Raw genomic sequence first — 23,498 nt, forward strand, 5'->3', positions numbered from 1 at the left:
AGGTTGTATGCGCATCCTCTCCATGCTACCACTGCTACCGCATGCTACCAAGTGTTCAGAATCTGGCATCTCTGCGTCTCACTACCAAGTGTTCAAAATCTGGCATCTCTGCTGAGAAGCGGTTTGTGTGAAGCCCCTTGCACAATGGAAGGAATAGCGATAGCGATAGAAATAACACAGTTTTTAACACAGAATTCCAACTCGTCGGAAATTTTATCGCTATTGCTTATTCCGATTTTCTCATCTGCATTGATACATGTGTAGTTTTGTATGTTAGATTCCGCTGTTCCTACCTTTATTTTTAAATAAATTTTTAAACTCTTTAAAACTTTTGTTATTTCTATCGCTATCGCTATTCCGCCCATTGTGCAAGAGGCTTGAGTTCCTATAGCGGGAAACTGACCATGTTCAGCAGACTGAGGCTGGAGCGCTCTATCAGCGCTGTTGCATCATTCTATCTTTATTGCTCATTAGATGTAAAACAAAGATAGAATGACGCGCTGATAGCGCGCTCTCCGAACGCAGCCTGAGCAGATCAGTGAGCGCTTAGGGCTGTGTTTAGTTAAGCAAGATGGAACGAACTAATGCAGGAAATGCAGGAAATACAGGAATTGGAACTAATGAATTCCTGTATTTCCTGCATTAGTTCGTTCGATCTTGCTTAACTGAACACAGCCTAGTGATTCTTCAATATAATTGGTTTCTATACTTAGATCCATTGAAGATCTAAAGGCAAGATTCAATCATATTAAAGAATCACCAAGCGATCACTGATCTGCTCAGTCTGCTGAACGTGGCCACTATCTTGATTCGACCTTGAACATGGTTGCGGGATTTTGACTAGAGGTCTACGTCGACAGCGTTGAAACTGCGCCAAACCTTATCCTGTATGTATGTACTATGCTTTAAACACAAGTTTATATTAATAACACGCCATGTTTTTTACTCAGTGGGGTGTGTAGAACAGGGCCGGGGTGAAAATCATCTCTAGAGGCATGCAGGTAAATAATATGTTTTGAATATTCTTTTAAATCCTTAGGATGCGCCTGTTCAAACTTGCGCATTACTGCATCATAGATGCGGATTATATTGCCGTGAGCGGGCTTTCGTAACACCTCGTCGCGTATACGCACTTACGTCGCGGGCCGAACTATGACTCAGGCAAGACTAAAGTGCAATCCTGCAAGGTTATTTGAATTTATATGATCCACAAAATTTTCTTTGCCAACAACTCGTGCATGCAGACTCACTTGTAATTGCGTTTTACACGTTCTCGTCGTGAATAATACGTAATACTGATGTATGTTACGTTTTAGTTGCACACACGCGCGTATCTATAGATAACATGTCTCTTTGACGCGATTACAATGGTGTGTATCGTCGCAATGTGTCTATTTGTACATACGTAATGCATCTTGATGATTTTGTTGAATCTTTTCTCCTTCTGATGTTCCCTCTCTCTCTGTGTTTTTCAACATTTTCTGTTGAGAATTCATCTGTTTTTGTTGTGATAGAATTTGTCTTTGTTATTTTGCAAACAAGAATCATCTTTGTATCAATTATCCATAGTATTAATACTAGTCCTGTTAGTCCTTTTAGTTTTGCTTTTTAATTGTCTGTAAGTAATAATTATAGAATTAACAACATATGACAATATAATCACTCTAATATTTAAAAGTAAAATACACATGTTCATAATATAATTCATCACAAGTATTACTTTATGTTTCTTAGCATTACTGACACAATGTTCTTATAAATAAAATTTGACATTCTCATTTCATATACAATAAAAGTTATTTTTATATACTAAGATGACATTTTAATTTAACCACTTTCATAAATACCAGTACTGTTTTTAGTTTAGTTAGTACAAAAATAATTCTTATACTTATATGATTACTATGTACAACAATAATAATCTAAAAATATATGCAAAATTCTATAAAAGATAAACTAAAATACATACTTGTATAAACTATGTATTCATATACAACTCATTAGTAAATTGATATGGACCTTATAGAATAATATCTAATATCTTAGATAATAATATCTTAGTAGTTCTTGGAGGATGATATAGATTCCTTCTTGAATTATAAGACTGTCTTCTTTATGTATGCATGCAGATACATACAAGATGTATCTACATGTCGTCACTCTCTACGTATAATTCCGTAATTCCAAAACGCAAATTTTAGAGGAGAGCAGTTTAAAAGTATAAAGCTTCATATGTTTCCCTATAGTTAGGGATCTTTCGGTTTCAAATTTGTACCTTATTTATGAATATTTTTTTTTAATATTTGGTGACCATAAAGAACATGACTTTCTAAGTGTCATTATGCAATAAACTGAAAATCCCATATGTGACACTTATGTAATTATACGTAGGGAGTGACGATGTATAAAAATGAAATAAGTTTTGATTTTTTCTTGCTTTGTCTGCCTATACATCTGCAAATAAAGAATATATCTATGAGGTTAACCAAAAACTAGATAATACATTTAAAAAAAACAAAGGAATCTTGTTTATAAATAATATTATATAACATTATTTGACATAGAAATAAAAGAGTACGAGATTACATAGAAATAAGACTAATAAGTAATTCTAGTTTGTTCTTACTTAATTTTTAATTTTCAGTGTCAAAATGGGAAGGAAACTATACTTGTTGTCCTTCACTGAGACCTGCCAGCCTCACTTCAACGATATATCCACCACCTACATGCACAAGAATTAAATAATTCTCATACAACATAACCAAAACTGTAAGAAACAAAGAATAATATTGGAGAATTAAGTAACATAAGAAATTTGAAGACAAGATTTGAGACAAAATATTGAAAAATTAAAGTGTGTAGTGGTGTGTGGAGATTCTATATAAAAAAATTGCACTACTGAAACAGACAATAATAAAATATATCATATCTTACTGTATATAGGTACGTTTATCTTAAATTTTAAGTCAAACTACATTGACTCTCACAATGAGTAGTCTAATTATTATTTTTTTTTTTTTTTAATAATAAGATATTTTAACCATCAAACTTATTTATTGCGTACGATTTTATAGAAGAGAAGATGATCATCCTGGAAGCAATGGAGTTGGTTAGAGTTCCTTGGTCTAAGACTAGAGCTATTAAGAGGGAATGAGGAACCCGGCATTGCATCTGATCGGGATAGCAGCGTCTCCTGGAGGAGGAGAAGGGATTTTCGGATCGCGGGCCGAGGAGGAGTTGCGTAGGTGGCTTGAAGCACGCTTGGACGCATTGGGTATTGACCCAGTAGCGTACTCGCGATTTGTGCTGAGTATCCTGCGCCGCCCCGACTCGGCCCTTAGTCCTCCGGTAGAGGCATTTAGGCTTGGTGTAGGCACAGAATGTCGTTCATGTGACCGATCTAAAACAAAGTTGCTAACCTGCGATAATAGGGAGCAACGACAAGCTGTTATACAATGTCTAATAAGTGCTGCTGACGATGTAAGTTTACATTCTGACGCAATCATAGGCCGGTATTCATAGTCGGATCTTGTATTTAAGATCGCCTTAAGTTTATCTTCAGATTATGTGCGAATAATTTTATTGGCCGCAGAGCATCTGAAGATAAACTTAAGACGATCTTAAATATAAGATTCGACTATGAATAGCGGCCATAGAGATGTAAGACTAGAGGGCGCGAGTCTTATGCTAGCACGTAGGTGGATCCGATAGAGACTTAGAAAGAGAAAGATGCATATGGGCCTTCTCCTTGTTTAATGACGCATGCGCAACGATATCAATGGTAGTAGAATTTCTTCACTCTTTTACCTATCATTATTATTACTTTTGTAAAAATATTATAATCAATTTATTTAACTTTTTGTTTATAAAGAAAACAGTAATAAAACAGTTATTTGTACTAAAAGTAAAATGAGCTCTGCGTCTGCTCAGCATTATCAGCGTTGACTACCGATTAGATAAGGACAGAAAGAGCCTTTATACATCTTTCTCTCTCTAAATCTCTATCGCTTTTTCAGTTTGTTCCCGCACTCTATTTCTTATATCTATGGCTGTATTCAGTTAAGCAAGAGGGAACGAACAAATGCAGGAAATACAGAAATTAAAATCCAGGAATAGTAGGAATTGAAAGAAGTCGAGAAGGTGCAGACAACTGTCTGCTACTACGCATGCACCACAACAAATCGGGGAGACACCTTCTCATTTTTTCTTTTGCACTTTCTCGACTTCTTTCAATTCCTGCTATTTCTGCATTACAATTCCTGTATTTCCTGCATTTCCTGCATTAGTTCGTTCCATCTTGCTTAACTGGACACAGCCTATGGCTGCAATTTATACGGCAGTATTACTGGCTTTTGCTTCTCACGTGCAGGAGCGTGCGCCATATATGCAAAAAAGTACAGCAATATTGCTGGCTTTTGCTTCTCACGTGCAGGGGCGTGTGCCATATATGCAAAGAAGAAGTACGGCAGTATTGCCTAATATGAACCAATAGATTTCAGTACTGCCAGTATCAAACAGTAACCGAACATGGGATGCGGTCAAAGTCTCACTGCGAATGTTTTAAAGCATCGTTCTATCTTTATTCTTCGTTAAATGTAGAATAAAGATAGACAGACTGCACCCAAGGTTTTTGAGACGTTACATATTACTGGCTACGTTCCAATATTCACTGCACAATCCTAAAAATCTATCTTTCACGTTACATGTGTTATAGATTTCTAATACTGGCAGTGGATATTGGGATGCAATATCTGAGAGCGTTCGTTTTTGAACATGTCCAAAAACAATTTAAGGGTCGATTCGTCTTTATTGCTCTTCGAATGTAGAACAAATATAGACTAACGTTCCAACGTGTAAGCGCTGAAGCACTTCGACTATTTATATTTATACGATAAATCGACGTTATTCAGGGACTTATTCTTTACACTTGCGCTTTTTTTTTATATCATATGCTTCGTCATCGCATTAATCAATTCCATAAAGATGAATGTGCTTTCTAGCTACATACATAGACGATGCTGTACCACAGTGTCTCTTCGTGTGAGAGAGAGTATGTATCAGTGTCTCTCACTCGCACTGATGAACACTGTGTGTTACACAGTATTAGCATCGCCTAGTTACGTAATATGAATGCACCTTACCTGTGGAGGAGGTAACGGAAGAGAGATCTTCCCGAATCTTGACACTGCTAGTGAAAAAGAATTTAGAAAAATCACATTGGTCGATTGTATGAATTACAAGTCTCGAGTCCAATTAGAACCATAGAGCGATTTACTAAAATGATATAGTTTTTTTAACTTTTCGCTGCTTAAATATTGCCTAAAAATACCACTACTCTTACTCTACTGCTATTGTAGTAACCGACCAATAGGTGCGTTTACACATTACGATGGCTTTCGCCCCCTCTTAATCTTTTTCATTCAAAACGTTCAGGAGTCAGGTTTAGACGTTACGTTAGTCTGTTTCGTGCATTTCTTGATGAAGCATACTCTGTGTACTACTCTCCTGTTTCATCTTTGTGGGTACGTAACATCCACAAATCGTAATCATTTAGCGTCGTAAATAGTCATATAGTCACATATACGTAGCGTCTTAACACAAATGTATTCACAATCAAAGAGTGTTTAAAATCTCGCATTATTGTAACAACTTGACTTAGCGGCTTTCATCGCGTTCATCTTTGTTATATTCATTTATTTAGTGAACATAGACTCTAAGAACGTACAATCCTGTAGCATATATTTTTTCATGTAACGCATAATCGCGTAATCATTGAACTACTATTGTTTTAATATTTCTGTTAGAACATTTCTAGGGAAAGGGAAAGATATTACGCGATAAAAGTTGTCGGCGTTTAGGGTGTGTCGCATCAAAAAGCGTCGGCGGCCATAGTGAACACACTACGGTGTGCACGAATTTCGTTTTGGCTATAGCTCGCATTCAATCTATATTTGTTCTACATTTAAAAAGCAAAAAATTGATTTCGACAGTTAAAGTGCGTAAGTGTTTAAAGCGAATGTACAATATTTGATGTCACATAAACGAAATGTAGGATGCGTTTCGTTTTCCGCACGTGCCATTCATCATGATAGTGAATTTCGCCATTTGCATCTACGGAAACGACACGTGTTCATATATTTCTTTGATTTGGAAATTGCATGACTTATTTAAGATGCTTCTATTCTTTTAAGGTAAAAATGATGTTTTAATTGTAGAAATACGGAGTGGAGACGCTAGTTGATGAACTGTGTATGAAAATAAGAGAATTGGATGGGAAAAACTCGTGTAACGAGAGAGAAGAGCAAATCAATAACGAATCCAAAACGAATTTAGAGTTATCACCTCGCGATAAAGCTCTCAGATATTACACAGCATTTCCGGCTTTGCAATCTGTTTCCATCAAAAAGTTTTCTCAGCGGAAAGATCGAAACTTGGCCAACAAGAACAACAATAAGAACAACGGAATTAGTTTGCACAATACCAAAAATACAAACTATCGCAATAAAAAAAGTAAGATGTCTGTTGTGGTAAGTTTTCAAGTATAAAATAATATTTTTTCGTGATGATCTTTTTAACATGACTATTATACATATATCGTTGCTCTCTTTGTAGAACATTGAATCGCAATCGTCGGAAGAAAAAGAAAGTTTTGGATTTGCTAGATCAATGGAGCGTGAGCGCGAGTCAGAGTTACGCGAGTCAGAGTTACGCGATCAATTAGAGGAATTAGAGGCGAAGATCAAGAGCTTACAGATAATTTGGGGCCCGACATCGAACAATGCGCAAAATACGGCTTCTATATGGGCTCCGCCAAATGGGTCGCTCTCTGTTCCTTGGCTCATAGATGGTCCTAGCAGAATGCTAGAACCAAATGCGAATTTTTCTCGATCCGAAAATAACCGTAATGTCGGTTATAATGCATCAAACCAGCAGCACTCGTTTGAGTCACCATTTCATATTCCACACAATAATATTAATCTTAACGAGGATAATGCAAACAATCAAGGTCAGTAAATACAAATATATATACTTGTTTAATCAAGTATGTTAGCTAGATTATTTATGATAAAGTAATATAAAAATAGATTTTGTAAAAATTTATTTTCTCTCTGACGCAAATTTTCATTACTGTTGCAGAACGCCGCGTAGATTGGTCTTTCCTATCTCCAGGACCTTTTTTTCCTCCTAATTGGAGAGCCGATGCTGCCGGCCAAACATGTTCCTCGTTTCCGAAACCTTCCACAGGAGCTAGCAATGGATCTCGTATGAGTCTGGAAGTAAAAGTTCTCGAGCCAGACGAAGATCTTCTGGAATCTGATCGTACTCACTTTTGTCCGATAAAGAACGGTTATATAGATGGAACATCATTTGCCGTCAACAACTCATGGGAACGGGTCATGTATCGCAGATCCACTTCAGGAATGCTATATCTAATGGATGACGAAACCCCGTACATGGAGTATAAGGAGCCTACGATGCCAGACTTTACGAATTTTACATTGAAATTCCGTTTGCGTCAGGGATGTGACAAGAGCGTCCAAACTGAACCATTGGAAACTTTTTTTCCAGAAGAATACGATCAATTACTTTGCTATACTTCCGACGAAGATGAATCCGGAAGTTTAGCCAAACAGGATCAGTTTTGCTATACTTCTGACGAAGCTTTTGATCAAGATGACGAACGAAAAGAAAACAAAAAAGATTCTTTTGCTTTGAATCCCATTGGCTGGGAACAAAAAACAGATCCTCTGCACATTCATAGAAGAAGGTAATAAACATTGCTAAAAATACGCATCAAATGCATTGCAAACGCGCGTTTAATTACATAAAAGTTACATTAAAAAAAAAAAAAAAAAAAAAAAAAAAAATATCGCGTCATAATGATAAAAACAGGCCTTAGAATAAACAAGTACTGCCCGGCGTGCATATTGATCGACACTGAATGTTTCGTGAGAGATGCAAACGAAAGACTTATCTTTTTTTCTCGTTACTATGTTCTAACTGTAGTGCAACCTATCTAGACAAAAACTATCATTGCATAATCTTTTCTTCTATCTTCTTCTCACACGATACTGCCTCATCACATCATGTTTTCTTTCCACCATCGTCCAGTGGAAATAATATCATGTTCACGTCACTTTGTTTCTTCTCACTCTTTTCTTTTGTCTGTTAGAAAAGATCTGAAAGAGGCGAGCCGGAAAAACGAGATGTAAAATTCTACCGCATAATGATTATTTTTTCTGAACCATTAGATTTAAATATATTGAAGTTTGTCACTTGATAAAAAAAAATATATACATTTAGCGTGAAATTTATATTTTATTTATCTCGTTGCTTGAAAGAGAATTTCGTCACCTTTGGTGATGAGAATTTTGGGTCGATCTTTTCTTATGCGGACCTGACGATCGTAACTAACTGCTAAGAGATGCAGTCGATTGATTCTTTTTCTTTAGGGCGCCTTTCCTTTCTGAATTATTATCACTAGGGAATGTTTGTGTTACATCAAAGGGTCTGATTGCTTCTGACTGGGTAGTGTTTTTTGGTTCTCAATGAATGTTTGCGGCTCGATTATCTATTCCATGCCGTCGTTACTCTTCAAGCGGCTTGTTTTATTCTCTTTCTGTCATCTTGGTCTTTTTTCTTTCAGTATTTCTGATCTTTTTTCTCTCTCTCTTTTTCTTTATTTATCCACCTCTTTTTTTATTTATTTATTTTAAAACTTGTTACATTAAATTGTTACAGAATTTCATTTGCTTAGAAGCAGCAGTTGAAGTACGTCGCATAAAAAGAACTTTTCCCTCTTCTCTCGCGGAGCAATTTGTTGTTGATGTACATGTCAGTGATTCCTAGGAACTCACTGTATTCCAAGGAACAGCGTTTGATAAAAATGAGCGATATAGATGATGAAATGATATAGTTTCTTTGCGCCGAAAACTATGGCGACAGTAAATGAACAGCGACGAATTGGCGATCAGGCACCCACTGCAGGCGATCACTATACTTTGTTTTTCTAAATGTCAAATTCGATTATACGAAATCAGCGATGAAGAGTGAAAAAATTATGATGAAGAATGTGGAATTTATTATGCGATATTCTGTATAATCATAATTGGATCAAAATAAAGAAAAAGTAAAAAAAATTAAATAAAATTAATAAAACCTAAAATAATTTAAAAAAAAAATAATAAAAAATAAAAATTAGGAAATAAAAGAGTAAAAACGTCCGTATTTATAAGAATGTCTTGCAAAAATATCTCTCGATGTACGTGTTATTGTAATTTTAAAAAATATTCAACGCGAAAATTCGAAAAAATTTGGGATCAATTTTTGCGCGATACGGGACCCATGTCAAAAACAACAACAAAAAATAAAAAAGAAAAAATGCTAAAATATAAGTGAAATGTTTGTTTAGCAGTAGTTTTTGCTATCATAGCTATCTTAGGAATCATTCGTAATCTTCAAAAATACACTGACCATGTAAAAGTTTTACGGATATCATTTAGTTTTTTTTTTTTTCACAATTATAATAATTATATACGTATATCTTTTTTTCGATAGAAGGCACAGCAGCTTCGGGTGCCAGCCATTGAGGACTTTGCGTCCGTTGACCTTGTGAACGGAAAATAACGTAAGCTGCTAAAATAAAAAAAAAATAAAAAAAATAGCTATATAACCGGAGTTTGGAGGTTTAGCTATACTTTTTTTTCGCGATACAAAGAATTGTATAAGAGAGAAGCGTAAATGGGGGTCCTCTTGGCATGTGGAATTTGTTATGCATGTATCCAAGAAGGACACAAGTAAACCCCATCGTTACTTGTAATGAACAACATGTAATGAAACGAAACGCAAGAATATTAACTTCATTTAGATAATTAGGTGAATCCTTTGATGCGAATAAAAAGAACGAGACGAAGAAAAAGAGAGTGTATACCTTACGTGTACACCAGCGTTTAACGTTGAGAGAACGTTAAAGAAAAAAACACGTAGTCAACGCGATTTAAGTTGTAGGTTGTTGATTACTTTGTGATTTTCGAAAAGAACTTAGTACGCGCTGAGTTTTTTTTTAGAAAATTGTAGTAAGCAATTTTGTTTCTCGCCCGACGTGCAGGCCATACTTATTTAATTATTATGAAAAAAAAGAAAAACAAAAGAAGCAATTACATGTGTGCGACTTAGGAATTGGAGATTTATTATACATGAAAGAATACAGTTTTGAGTACTTATCTTAAACGCCGCACGGCTAGAAATCGGGCATTTGAAGTGCTGTTCTGTTTTCTTGTTGTTTTTTGTAATTAATTAATGGATTATATTAACCGTATCCTTCTAATTATAATTTAACTGCCTAGAAGATTAATCTCCCCCTTTCTCCAGCCCCTATCCCTTCTCCAAATCTCCCCGTATCCAACGCTTTCCTTGTGCTCACCTTAAGGAAACCGAATAACTGAAAAACATACATATAAAAAAACAAAAAAACCGTGTAACTTGAGAACACGCTTCTTGCGAAGGATGCGCAAGAGATACAAGAAAAATGTTACTAGAATGCAGATGCCTTTTTGGAAACGAATGTTGAAGTAAATGTTGAAAGATGTTACGCGTCGAACAAATTGTATCACTCGTGAACAACATTTGTATTTGGAAACTGACGCGACTGAACGTGCAATGCAATGTAAAAGAAAATTAAAAAGAGCGATTAGGTTATCTTTGCGCGACTAATGTATGGTGGAAACGATAAATAAAGGCATTGCAATTATGAAAAGTGGGCGTGAAAATTTATTTATCCCTCTCCTAACAATATACATAAATAGTATAAATTGTACTTTATTTTGTCACGGATCAACTTAGACCTTAAAGAAACACGTAGAACAGAAAAGTACGCTCTAAAATCGTGTCAATTTTTGCAACGATCACTCTTGTGATCGCAAAAATTTACGAAGTATTTTAATATAGACTGATATAGAAGAAAAAAAAAACATTTATTCCAGACACAAACTTCCATTTTTTTGTGCGATAACGCTGCACTCGTACTCTCTACATGTATATTCTGCAGATACATATAAAGCCGGTGAAACCTAGAATCTCGATCCAAATTGCGACGTTTGAAACGCACGAGTCGGGGCGGGATGTAAATTAAACTTGATCGACTTGATCGACTTGATCGATTTGGGAAATTTCGGTTTGCCAGATGTAGATTTGTGCAATTCGTTTACTTTTGCGCGATGCCGATAGTACCAGTATTCGAAGGCCAGCGTGAAGCAAGCGAAGATAATGCCCACGAAAATCACGAGGAACACACCGCCTATGTTGTGAATGCTGATACCGTCGCTCTGACTGCTTTCCGATTCGCAGTCTTTCTTCTCCGGATTATACTTCCACCATTTGTCTTTCAGCTTTTCCAGTCTTCTTTTGTTCAACAGTATGAGGATCCTATAAAAAATCCAATTCAAGAATATCATTTTAACAAAATGTACTTTGATATCATTTCATTTTTATATCGTTTTTCAATTAAAAAAAAAAAAAGTTGATGCAAAAAATCGCTTTTTGAATTTTCCGAACAATTTACAACTACTACGTACGCGTTATTAAATTGATCTTTAAGCGGCGAGCCTTGCTGTACGGCGATAGCGTACGGTTTTCTCGAAAATTCTTCCCCGACTTGAGTCAGATCGCAATTCTTCATAGTGTAATACTTGATGGTCGAGGCGTCTCCGATAAAAGCGAACTCATTACTCGAATATTGACCCTGACGTCGAATTCGCTTTAGCGCCTCGTCCATGTCGGCTGGAAAACCAGCCTCTTTCATAGCCTGAAACATCTTCGTGTATTTGTCGCTAACGGGGTAATCCCAAACGGCCAATTTCGCTCTTTCTACGTCCGACAAGCTATCGTTCAAGCTCATATCCTTCCAAATTCTGCAACAATCGAACACATTCCATCGGATTTTTCTGACTGAAGCATTCAATTAAAAAAAAAAAAAAAAAAAAAAAAAAAACAGTTTTCTCAATTATATTAAAAAGAATACTTTTTACTCACTCGTAGAATCGTCCTTCGATGTCTGCCATTCTCTGGAAGTACGTGTATGCCGGCGAGTTCAGTATAGGCGCGTATTGTATCTTGTACTGTTTGCTCAGATCCTCTAAGGTCTCGATGGATATTTCTAATCTAGACACCGTGAGAAAGGCCGCCAAATTGGCCGTGTACGACGCGATGATGATGAAGCCGAAGAGCCACCATGTGGCAGCCACGAGTCTTCCGGATAAGTTCTTCGGCGCTTCGCCGCCACCCTGAGGAGTCAGTGAGGTCATGCAGAACCAAAAGCATTCTCGGAGATTGAACTCCCTCTTCTCGTCGTCGTCCTTGTACTTCTCCCGATTGTTCTGGTAGCTGTACGGTGACCAGCGGTCGAACACCCACATGAGGAAGCTGGTGAAGAAATACGCGGCCAGTATGCAAAGCCAGACATTGTTCTCGAGCACCGTGAGAAACTTGAATAGCGACGTCGACGTCTTCGTTTTCTGCATCATGATCGTCAGGCCAACTAGATCGTAATAGGGCACCGTGAAGTCGATGACTTTCTCCCGCTCCGCCATGACCCAGAGCGAGCTCAAGGCGATATCAGCGCGTTTGTCTATCAGCTCCTTGATCATTCCGTTCCAACTGCCGTTTTCGTTCAGCGACCCGTACTCGTCTACCTCGCGCACCTCGTACTCAAACGGCACGGTCTCGCAGATCGCGTTCAGGAGATCGATGCAGAAACCGTACCACTGATCGGTGGTGTTATCGTACATTATGAAGGGCGGGTGCTGCACGGCGACCACTCTGTAGCTCGTTATCGCACTGCTGTTCATGATGATCTCGTTGGTGATCTTCAATCAAAATACAAATTCGCGTTTTCTCATCGATGAATAATCAGTCAATAATTCTTACAAAACCGATATCGAAACGATCCACTCTCTGCTCCTCGATGTAACGAAACGAAATGACGGCGCGAGAGAAAAAAGCGAAGGAAGGAGAAAGAGAGAGAGAGAGAGAGGTCCTTTCGTGACGCTTTCACAGCGCGATGTAATGCGCGAGTAAATAAAACTTGTGCACGCTAACCATATTCATTTTTATCACCTTGAACTTTTTTTCGAGATAGATAAAAATGTACTTACCAGTAGAGATCGATTGCGGGGACTTGCTGTTGACGTAGAAAATTATCGGAATACGAGTAAGTAAAGAGAACAAAGAGGACTATAACGTAAATTAAATGTTGGTCTATGTTTTTTCGCTTCAATTAGAAAACAATCATTAATGTTCGAATTCATTTCCGAGAAAATATCTGTTGTCTCACGCTATTATGTAAAACAACACCCAAATACATATATATATATATATATATATATATATATCTCGAAAAAAAACAAATATCTAATAAAAGTATGAATCGGAACCAACAACATTTCAATTGCAATTCGAGATTTTCAACACGACGATAACTCAATTTAATATGTGTTTCGCGGAACCTATTCATAGAAAAGGATGACAAAAAATATGAGCAATCGATCGCATAAATATCACTCGGTCAGTTGCGACGGTCAAGCGTGATCAATAATCCTTGGATATGTCATTCGAGAATTGAATGAAAAATCGAAAAAGCCGCAAGAGAGTTAAAAAAGCATTCTCTTCAATAAAAAAATATAAAAACAAATTCAAAATACTCAAAATCAGTTCATGTAAATATGTATATAGCAGTTATGCCCAATTTCTTCACCTCTGATAAGTTCGCAATAACTTTATCTAAAAGATAAAGTATATCTTTTTGTATATCTTTATGCAGAGGATAGCTATCGGGAGGTATGAAGAAATCGGGCCTTAGTGTTTTATAAAAAGATTAATATATAATAGATTTTGATACTAATTTTCTGTTTCTTTGCACTTGCCTGCAAAGGCACGGAGATGCCGGCCTGCCATTCCCCGCTCTCCGTTTTCGACGTGATTTTTTGTCGCTCGATGTTCACCAAGTACACGGACATCTTGAAGTCCGCGCAGTGCTCCCCGTTTTTCGTGCCCCAGTTGAAACCGGCGTACGTCGGCGTCATGTTTCTTGTGGCTTCCATTAGTTTGTTTAGAAAATCCAGACCTCTCGTCGGTGTGTTCGTGCCGTTGTAGCTGTCGCAACTGAAAAAATTCGGTTCCAGGGGCCAGTCGCCGTTGTCTAGCGCCAACTTCATCGCGCTCACGCCCAACAGAGTCAGATCGTAATAGAAAGCGGACGAGATGAGCGGTTTCGGTAGCCTCGTTCTCACGACGGGCTCCGGTTGGCTTTGATTGCCCGGTATCGGTGGTTGCGGCTTTAGAAACAACACGGAGATGTTCTCGCACGGACAGTCCGGCCACAATCCGTCCTCCAGGGTCAGAAGAAACCAGCCGTACTTCCTTCCGGTGAAAGCCAACTCCTCGCCGGCATCTATTATCTTGCAAATGGAATCCTTGTCGCCCAGGATAAAGTAATTAACCACATCCAGATCTCGTAGACTTATCAGCTGAGCTCGTATTTCCTCGCTCGAGTTCCGCAGCAGATTTATCACATGTCTGGTTGGCACATTCAACAACAGACTCTTGTACTTGTGATTCATGACGAAGTTACTGTCGAAGAAAATGCCGGCGTTGGTCATGTTCATCTGGATCGCCAGTTGCCGAACAGCTTCAGGCACAAGATCGCTCGGTTGCATAATCTGTGAAGAGAAATTCCGAGCAAAAATATATGAAAGATGTTTACATTCCGAATAATTCTGAATAATTATATAATTACACAACAATGAACACATAGCAAACTTTTGAACGACATACTTGGATCAGATAATTCATTTGATCGAGATTCAGATCTCTCCAGTACCGAATGTCACCCTCTTGACCGAACTGGGCGGACAAGGTCGGGATTCCCACAGCCGCGGTGAACGAACCCGAGACCTCGGATCCAAGACCGAACGTTGTCACATCCAAGACGAGATCCGGAACGGATGCGCCGCCTCGTCCGATAGCTGAGGTCCAGGTGTTGCATATTTTCTCGAGACTGTCGCTGGAATCAGTTTCGTTGATCTGCACGGACCACACATTGCCCAAGTAATCCGGATACTTCTCCCTCAAGGTCTTCAGGGCGGCGGTCACGCTCACGTTGGCCATCTCGTTGTTCAGATCATTAATAATAACTAATTGAAGAAAAAGCATCGCGCCGACGTGGCATGTAAAAAGAAAGAAAGATAAAAACCGAGTCAGATAATTAATCTTAAGACGATAACACTTTTTGCTCTACTACCTTTAAATAACTTTAAATAACCGCTAATAAAAATCTACGATCTCGCGACGAGACAAAGGTGTTAATCCGCGCATCGGATCGCTAAAAAGTTCATTGAAACGGCCTGAAAAAAAAGTCTGCCTTTGCTTTCCGCGTTCAAGAAGAGAGAGCGTGTGCGGGCCTTTTTTTTTTTTGCGTTTACGTAACGACAAATGTGGTAGCACCTGGCGACGATGCGCATCGTATATAGTGCATCGATCGTATAAAATACACAATTAACTCTGCTGATTTCACATCATATACCTAGGAAGAAAACACCTACAGAGATTCACCGGTCTCGATTGCGTTGGCTTCTGTTTATCGCTCGTGGTTGATGTGGTCTCTGCCGCATGGGTCATTAAGATCGTTGATACAACGTACAACGTACAAACCTTGGCGACACGATTGCCAAATAGCATGATCGTTATCCTAACTCGCAACCGAAAGTCTCTCGAATAAGCTCAAAATTGATGTTCCCCGAGGAGAAAGCAATCAACTCGATTCAGAAGAAATAATCTTTCTACGAGGTCGAGAAAAAGACAATACGAAGATATACGAGTTGAAATTCCGAAAGCTACGGGTCACTTATTAGCGTACGCCGAGCGAAGATGCTAAAATGTACATCGGGGAGAGGTTCGGGTTGCTCAGCGCGAAAGTTGGTCGCTTTAAGGAAACTCGGTGCAATACTCCTGGCGCGATTAACTGTACACAGTAAAAAATTGTGCGTCAAAATGTAGAACTTTTCTTGTGTTACGACGTTTTGATTATTACTTCAATGTAAAATTAACATAATACTGATATGTTATTATTTTTTTAATCTTTTCACGTGTCAAATTTATGTTAACTTCACAAATNATTGTTTTGTGCAGTTTTAATTATTTTATATGTTATTTTTACATCACGCTTACAGTCAAAATAACAAATATAAATGTAAAGTATTGTGTCAATTATTTAACTTTACTAGTTTGTCAATAAGTGACTCACAACGAATAAGTTGTTTTAACTTAAAATTTAGAGTGGACTTCCTGGGACATGCAAAAAATGTTAAAATTAACATTTTTTTTTTTACTGTGTAACTTTGTTTATATTGAGCTTAATATCGTTAGTTCGCGCTCTCTCTCGAAGCGAGCGTCATCGGGTATAGAAGTAGGACGCCGGGTTGGAAGCACGGCCTTCGCGGTCCAGTTACGACATCGTCGGAGCGCTTCTATCCGAGACGATTTTGTTCTTTCGAATTCGTCACACACGCCCAAACAAAACCCAAAGCCGACATTGCGCGTGGAAACCACGGTCAGCTGTCTACTGACAGGACGGACAGCTCGACCCGCTCCTCGAGGTGTCCTCCGGTTTTATTTCTGTTTGCCCATCGGTTGCCGCGGGGATGACCCTAATCAATCGTCTCGGCATGTGTGTGCCCACTACACACCCCGTGTCATCATCTCTTTTTAACGAAAATTTTATGGCGTCGCTGACAAGCCGCAGCGATAATAATTGTAAATCAATTTTGATCTATATATAGTATACGTACGATTCGTGCAACTCTTATATATCACCCGGTTTTCATCTCACGCAAGGAAATCGCCGCATGTATAAATAATTACGTTTGATCAGATTATACTATAATGTAACTTAGCGAATTAGAATTATTGTGACATTTATACGACATGTATATGTATTTGGTAAATTTCTGTATTTTGAATGCGATGCGCTCATTTCGCGCGTATATACATTTGTATAAATATATACATTTCGCGTGGGTGGTTGCGGCAACGACCGGGGATTAGCAGGTTGAATCGGATCGAGAAATTGAATTCGCTCGTGTCAACTTGACGATGTAAACGATTTGCACATGCCGAAAAAGTGACCGCTTGAGTACGGAAAAAGGCATGAATGGGGAGATTTGCATTTACGCACTAGTTGCCAGCTCGACGCGCGATCGATCACTTCCATTTCATTTGTTTGGTATTTTTTCTGAAATCGGTTCGCGAAAGAGACTTTATTCAACGCTAAGTGTATTTTGGTTAACATTTGCCTCGTGTGCCGTGTGTGTGTTAGAACGTTTCTATATATATTTTTTTACATCACAACGGAAAAAAATAAAATTGTGATAAAATGTTGAATAAATTGTTTTTTGAATTTACGTAAACATTTTCTCTTTCGAGTTTACACAACACAACGAGTATAATAAAAACAATTATTTATGCTTGTTCTATAGATTTACGAAGACATTTAGTTTACTCGACGATTAGTCACGTCTAATTCGAGTTGAACAAATTGTAATTGTTGTTTTGACATGTCCTTAATTGATAGTTTTTGTTGGACGTGTGTATATATATAAATATATCCCTGGCAAAGAAATCCCGAAGAGAGAGAATAAAGAAAAAACATTGTCGCGGAGAAACAAGGATAACAATTTTTATTTGCTTAGGACTGAATCGAGAGATGGAACTAGGTGTTACGCGACACCGTACTCCATTTCTGCTAATATAACTGCCATCGAGATGAATCTTTTCTCTTTTTATTTCTTTCTTTCTCTCTCTTTCTCGTGACAGTGATTTATAATCCGTTGGAGTGCATTTCGCTCAAATATTCAGTTTATGTGTATATCGGGATAAAACCAGGATTACTTTGTCACGGAACAAGTGACTTTCCGACACAACACTTTTTTTTTTATTTTTACATGCGATATCTGTAGTTTGTATACAGTCAAAATTAATTAAATGTTACTGATGCAAACTCTGCGCGACATGTGTTTTCCAGAGAAAAAGAACATATACGCGTAGATTACAAAAAAGAGAATATTGTAGCATCGGTTTTTATTCTCTTAAACACGCGAGCTTACATCATTCGAAGCGATTTATCAGTAGCGTTTCTTATATATGCAAATTGACCCCCGGCTCTGCAAAAAATACTCGAAAACTACTATATCCCGCGGTCCACACAGTAATTCATAATTACGCGATAGAAGGTAAATTCAGTCCTTGACATATATATGCGGTTTTTAACGAGGAATGGGATTAAGAATCTCGAAACGTGTAATTTAAGCACAATCAATTCAGAACCTTGCAATAATATCTGGCTCCATCTGCCACACGTTCAAGGCATCAAATACGTGTAAGGCAGTTATCGCGTGCAAATGCGCCACGTTATTATAATGCGATTATTATTATTTTCCTTATTTAAAATCGGAGATCGCAGATAAGAAGTGCAACATTTTTCATGTCATAATTCGTATAAAAGAACAAAACGCGCATCGCGAAATATGTGTGTATTGAAGTTGTATCTCCTATTCTCTGATGAGACGCGTGCAAATTTTTTGTCTTTATATTTTGTTCTATTTTCTCAACTATGTATTTATATATTTATTTATTTTTTCTTTACTTTTTTTTTAATTATCAGTTTTTCATTGCGATTTCTTCGAGCAACATATCAACAAGACCGATCTTGCGGCCTTAGTGCAAAAGAATATACACGCATAGGCTGCGAAAATCCCGAACCCTCTTTTTTTTTAGGATTTTTTCCAGTCCGATCCCTTTCAAACGAGTTTATCGATTAAACGACAAACTGTAACGGGCTTCTAAAAATTAATTCGAGTGAAAACTCGAATTTTTCTCTCAAACGGTTCAAGTCACGTCGAATAGATCAGTTACCCGATCACTGAGGTCTGATCGCGTTGTGTCACAAACACAACATAGATGTGTTTTGCCTGTCACGAAAGACTGTTTGAGTGAAATAGCATTCCGCAGCATAAAAGATAAAATATACTTTCAAAAATTCAAAAAATGACGTGCGAGTATTGATGATCTATTAGCGGTTAAAACACCAAACCCCAATATGCCAGAAATATTGCAGAGCTAATACAACGCACGCGGAAAATATTCCAATGAAAATGAGTAGATATATCGCCGCCATATCATCAAGCGTAAATCCCCATTCAATTTTGTTGTTAGTATCACACCGAGCTCTGGCTGGATTTTTGTCCCACCACCTCTCTTCCAATTTCGACGACATTCCTCGAATCGTAGCTCGCGTAATTCTGCACAGGTGCAATATGGAAAATGTTAATTGAATATCAAGAGGCACGGTAGTGCCTCGCGCCAAGTTTCACGCGCAACGAAGTTGCGCTCGAACTGCGCGAGCACACCGTGCCTATTATACGCGAGATTCATGCAAAATAGAAGTGGGAAGATTTTCTCAAGGCAATATCTAAGTAACGACTGAACCGATCAATTTCGTTTTGGTCTTNACACAATTTATATTTTGTTCCTTAGAGTATCACACACTTTATATTTTAAGTTTTTTATATTCAACATTAGACTTTTGAAATTTTAATAAGACCTTACATTACCTCCGTAAATAGGAGGTGACTTTGCGTCACATTATGTTTTTCGTGGAATTACCAGTACGGCAATGTTATTCTATACATATATTGTTCCTCCGTCACGAGAAAGCACTAGGAGCAGCATAATGTAACTAATGAGTGGCTAACATTACCGGACGTTAATTCGCAAAGGTGGCACGAAGTCATCCGCGTGCAAAGCTACTTGGGAGAAGGAAGGAAACTCTGATGTGTGACAAGAGTTGTTTGAAAATCTCGTTTGCTCTCATTGCCCTCACGGGTTTGTCCACAGCGTACATTTTACTGTTATTTCTCTGAGACTAAAAACAAACCTACATACAGCTTTGTTCTATGTGTTAAAGAAATAAATTAGCGAGAAATAAATTTCGCGATCGATCGAGAGCCCTTCCAATCAGCGCGTATTCCAGTACACGTTCCGTCGTTACGTCCCTCTCATTTGCACTGCCCTGCCCACGCGACATAAAGTCACCTCAGTTTACGGTACATATATGATGATGTTCTAATCAGGATATAATTATACTTAAGCTTGAAAATGTGACGTACGCATCGTCGAGCATGCTCTTTAACGGCGATCCTTTTTTAACGGCGAACGCAAAGGGCATCTTGCCGAATTCCTCGCCCACTTGCCTCAAATCGCAATTCGTCATTACGAGATATCGAATCCGCATCGCTTCGCCCACATAAGCGAATTGCCGAGTGCGATTTATTTCTCGCACGCTGTTTACGGCCTCCTGCAGATCGGCGAAAAAGCCTGTATTCTTCATCGCGTTGTAAATCTTCGTGTACTTCTCCTCGACCGGATACTCCCAGACAGCTAGCTTCGTCTTTTCGTACTCCGATAAGCTTTTGTTCAGACTCATTTGCTTCCACAGACTGCGAACGTTTATTGTCACGATTATTTAGCTGTTAAACTAATGATTACTGATAATTTCTGTTTTTTACATCTGAGATCGCCTTGTTGCGCGCGAGTTAAGAGAGTCAGAATGCTTTTTGTAAAATAAGAACGATTAAAAGATCTTGTAAGACGATCTATTCAGCTATTAAACGCTGATGACTTTGTTATAGGCAAAGTTTTAATCGCGCTCGCTCGCGCGTGCGGAAGATGCAAACTACTGTCGGCTAACTGTAATTGCTTTTAACGACCAAAAAGACTTACATTTAATATATCAATATTAAGCGAAGCTTACATATTGAATTCCAAATATCGGTGCTCGCTTCTGACTTAATTTGAGTTGATTTTCAACGAGAGATCTCATTGATTGTATCATTCTTCTCTCTTTGAATTTATACAGAATCAACACGTTCGCTTTTAAACAGTGTTCGTAAAAACAAATATATTAATGAATACCGAATAATATATTAAAACGAAATGAGCCATGCATATATCTTGTTTTATTTTAAATTAATTCGAGCACCGGGAGTGACTTAATCAACCGTACGAATTTTGCATTGTTTCGATATAAAATAATTACCATTATTTTCATCAGAATACATATATATATATATTCCAATTACTAATTATTAATTATTACATCGCTAAACGTACAAAATGCCGTATGTAACGAGTCGCGCCTTTATAATTGTATATCTTTTTTTTTTTATATATATATATATATATAAATATGAATCAAGTGCGATTTCACATCTTGATTGACTATTTGTTACGCGTAAATATTACATAACTATTGTTGCACTCAAAATTCTTGTTGCATTGCGCGCAATCAATCGCGTCTCGCTCGCTTACTCGGACAAAAATTCTTCGTTGGTCTTCAAACTCTCGAAGTATTTGTAGGTGGGCGAGTTGACGACGGTCGAGTATTCGACCTGATACTGTCTCCTGAGATCGTCGATCGTCTCGATACGCCGTTCCAACTGATACAGCGTCAGATTTGCGCCAAGATTCGCATTGTACACTGCCGCAATGACAAACACAAACAACCACCAGACGGCGGCCACTAATTTACCGGACGGATTCTCGGGTAACGGACCGCAGTTGTGCGGAGTGATCGATGTCAGACAGAACCAAAAACAATCTCTCAGACTCGTAAAACGCGAATCCGGCTTGTGGTTCTCGGCCGCGTTTTTGCGTCTGAGGGGCGAATAACGCCCGAATACGTACATCAGGATCGATGTGACGAGAAACGCAACCGCGAAGTTCAGCCAGACCTCGTAATCGAGAATCGTGAGAAAAAACCAAAACGCGATGGTATCTTTGGGCTTTTGCATCATGATCGCGATGCCGTTGTTCTTGTAGAACGGAATAGTGTAGTCTATTGCCTGTCGCGAGAAAAAAGAACGCTTGTGAAAAATAATTAATAATGTCTGATAAAAATACAGACGCGAACGAAAAAAGTGCTCTTCAATCGCAAGCGCTGGATTTTTATGAAAATTTATTTCTATCGATTTTCGAGTCGCTGATTAACATGATAACAGCCGTGCCAACCGAAGATTATAAAACTACAAACGAAATAAACAATAAACAAACAACATCACCACGTTAATCAGAGCGACGCGAAATTGTGACAAATGAATGTTCGTTAAAATCCAGTTCTCTTTGTGAATGGGACTTTTCTCGTAAATCATCGTTAATAAATGTCTCTCGAATTTCTCCGTTCGACATTTTACGTATAGATTGACACGAGTGTCACACCTGTCGCCGAGAATACGTCATCCACAACGGAGCTACGGCGAAGTCCGCCGTATAGTTCGTCAAGTCTCTCATCATACCGGTCCATTTGTTTGCCTCGGTCACATGGCCGGCGTCCTTATCGCCGCTAGATTCTCTTATGCTATAATCAAATTCCGAGATTCGTGCCATCGCGTTCAGAAGATCGATGCAGTAGCCGTAAAAAATACGGCTGCTGCTGTTGTACATGACGAATGGCGGATAAACGATCGTTACTACGTGATACCTCGGCCTCGTGGTAACATTCATCTTGCCTGCTTTCAAGTCTCTTATTGTGGTGGAAACACTAGCACGTCGGATTTCTGCAACAGCAATAGCAACTTTAACGTAAGGCCTGTCCATAACTGTATATTTACGATAATTCCCGCGCGCTCGCAAACTTATGCTAATCAGCAATATGTATTAATAATTTTGCAAAGTGGCTTATTTTGTTACCGAGAGATGCACATTATCTCCAAACTTAATAATTAGCAAAATATATAAGTAGATAAAAAGTTTTGTTTCAAATAATAACACCCTAAGCTCTATTGAATAAATTTGACAAATTGAATGTATTCCGATATTTTTATCTTTTGTGGTTTTTTTAACCAGAAGATATTTTTGTAGATCTATAGCGAGATTTCGTTCCGATTTTCCGCGACGATACGAGTTTCAAATAATTCGTGGATAAGATAAACATCGTTTATTTGCCGATAAAATTTGTATTAGTAACAACAAAAAACTTATTTGTAAACGCGCCTTTAATAAATTATCAAACGAATCGTATTAACGCGCCCGCTCGGTTTTTCCGTATTGTAAATACAAATTTATAGCGGAATTATACGTTACACGAAAACGGATCAATTCTATAGAACGAAAATGAATGCAGTATATTTATTCTCAATTGTTTGAAAATATTTCGCACGCTCGTTTGTTATACAAAATACGACGTTAGTAGAAAGCAAAAGTTTGTTCCAAACATACTTGTGTGTGTGTATTGTGTGGGCGCCCGGAAGGTTTGTCTAACAAGAATATTTCCAGTACCTAGGAAATACTCACAAAGACGATACAAGTTGCGAGAATTCGAAACTCGTAGTCTCCCTTGCGGCAAGAGGTTTCACTTTCACGAAGATGACATTATGAATATCTCTTAGGAAAAT

The 23,498-nt window shown here is 38.0% G+C and overlaps 3 protein-coding genes across 7 annotated transcripts; 1 reads left to right on the plus strand and 2 right to left on the minus strand.

Moving 5' to 3' along the window:
• Nucleotides 1-892: 892 nt before the first annotated feature.
• Nucleotides 893-10,473, plus strand: LOC109853966. 5 transcript variants are annotated; one of them, XM_020427022.1, is made up of 7 exons: nucleotides 893-1,001; nucleotides 2,645-2,943; nucleotides 3,075-3,480; nucleotides 6,216-6,527; nucleotides 6,613-7,006; nucleotides 7,138-7,768; nucleotides 9,559-10,473. In XM_020427022.1, exons 3-7 carry the CDS (start codon nucleotides 3,151-3,153, stop codon nucleotides 9,614-9,616), a joined length of 1,725 nt encoding a protein of 574 aa, XP_020282611.1. In that variant the 5' UTR covers nucleotides 893-1,001; nucleotides 2,645-2,943; nucleotides 3,075-3,150; the 3' UTR covers nucleotides 9,617-10,473. The 5 variants fall into 5 exon arrangements, with proteins under 5 accessions (XP_020282611.1, XP_020285258.1, XP_020286112.1 ...); XM_020429669.1 differs by having other exon boundaries at nucleotides 2,645-2,769; XM_020430523.1 differs by lacking the exon at nucleotides 9,559-10,473 and adding an exon at nucleotides 8,743-9,483.
• Nucleotides 9,504-15,733, minus strand: LOC109856281 (ionotropic receptor 25a). The gene is made up of 6 exons (XM_020431804.1): nucleotides 15,597-15,733; nucleotides 14,830-15,188; nucleotides 13,920-14,714; nucleotides 12,031-12,863; nucleotides 11,574-11,909; nucleotides 9,504-11,424 (listed from the first exon to the last, which is right to left on the minus strand). The coding sequence occupies exons 1-6, from the start codon at nucleotides 15,730-15,732 to the stop codon at nucleotides 11,070-11,072; spliced, it is 2,814 nt and encodes a 937-aa protein (XP_020287393.1). The 5' UTR covers nucleotide 15,733; the 3' UTR covers nucleotides 9,504-11,069.
• Nucleotides 15,734-19,120: 3,387 nt separating this feature from the next.
• LOC109864080 (ionotropic receptor 25a-like) lies at nucleotides 19,121-22,608 on the minus strand. The gene is made up of 4 exons (XM_020444947.1): nucleotides 22,324-22,608; nucleotides 21,418-21,950; nucleotides 20,217-20,546; nucleotides 19,121-19,349 (listed from the first exon to the last, which is right to left on the minus strand). Exons 1-4 carry the CDS (start codon nucleotides 22,606-22,608, stop codon nucleotides 19,121-19,123), a joined length of 1,377 nt encoding a protein of 458 aa, XP_020300536.1.
• Nucleotides 22,609-23,498: the final 890 nt, after the last annotated feature.

The sequence above is a fragment of the Pseudomyrmex gracilis genome, unplaced genomic scaffold (assembly GCF_002006095.1).
Source record: "Pseudomyrmex gracilis isolate BER0280 unplaced genomic scaffold, ASM200609v1 scaffold_0, whole genome shotgun sequence".
NCBI classification, from domain to species: domain Eukaryota; kingdom Metazoa; phylum Arthropoda; class Insecta; order Hymenoptera; family Formicidae; genus Pseudomyrmex; species Pseudomyrmex gracilis.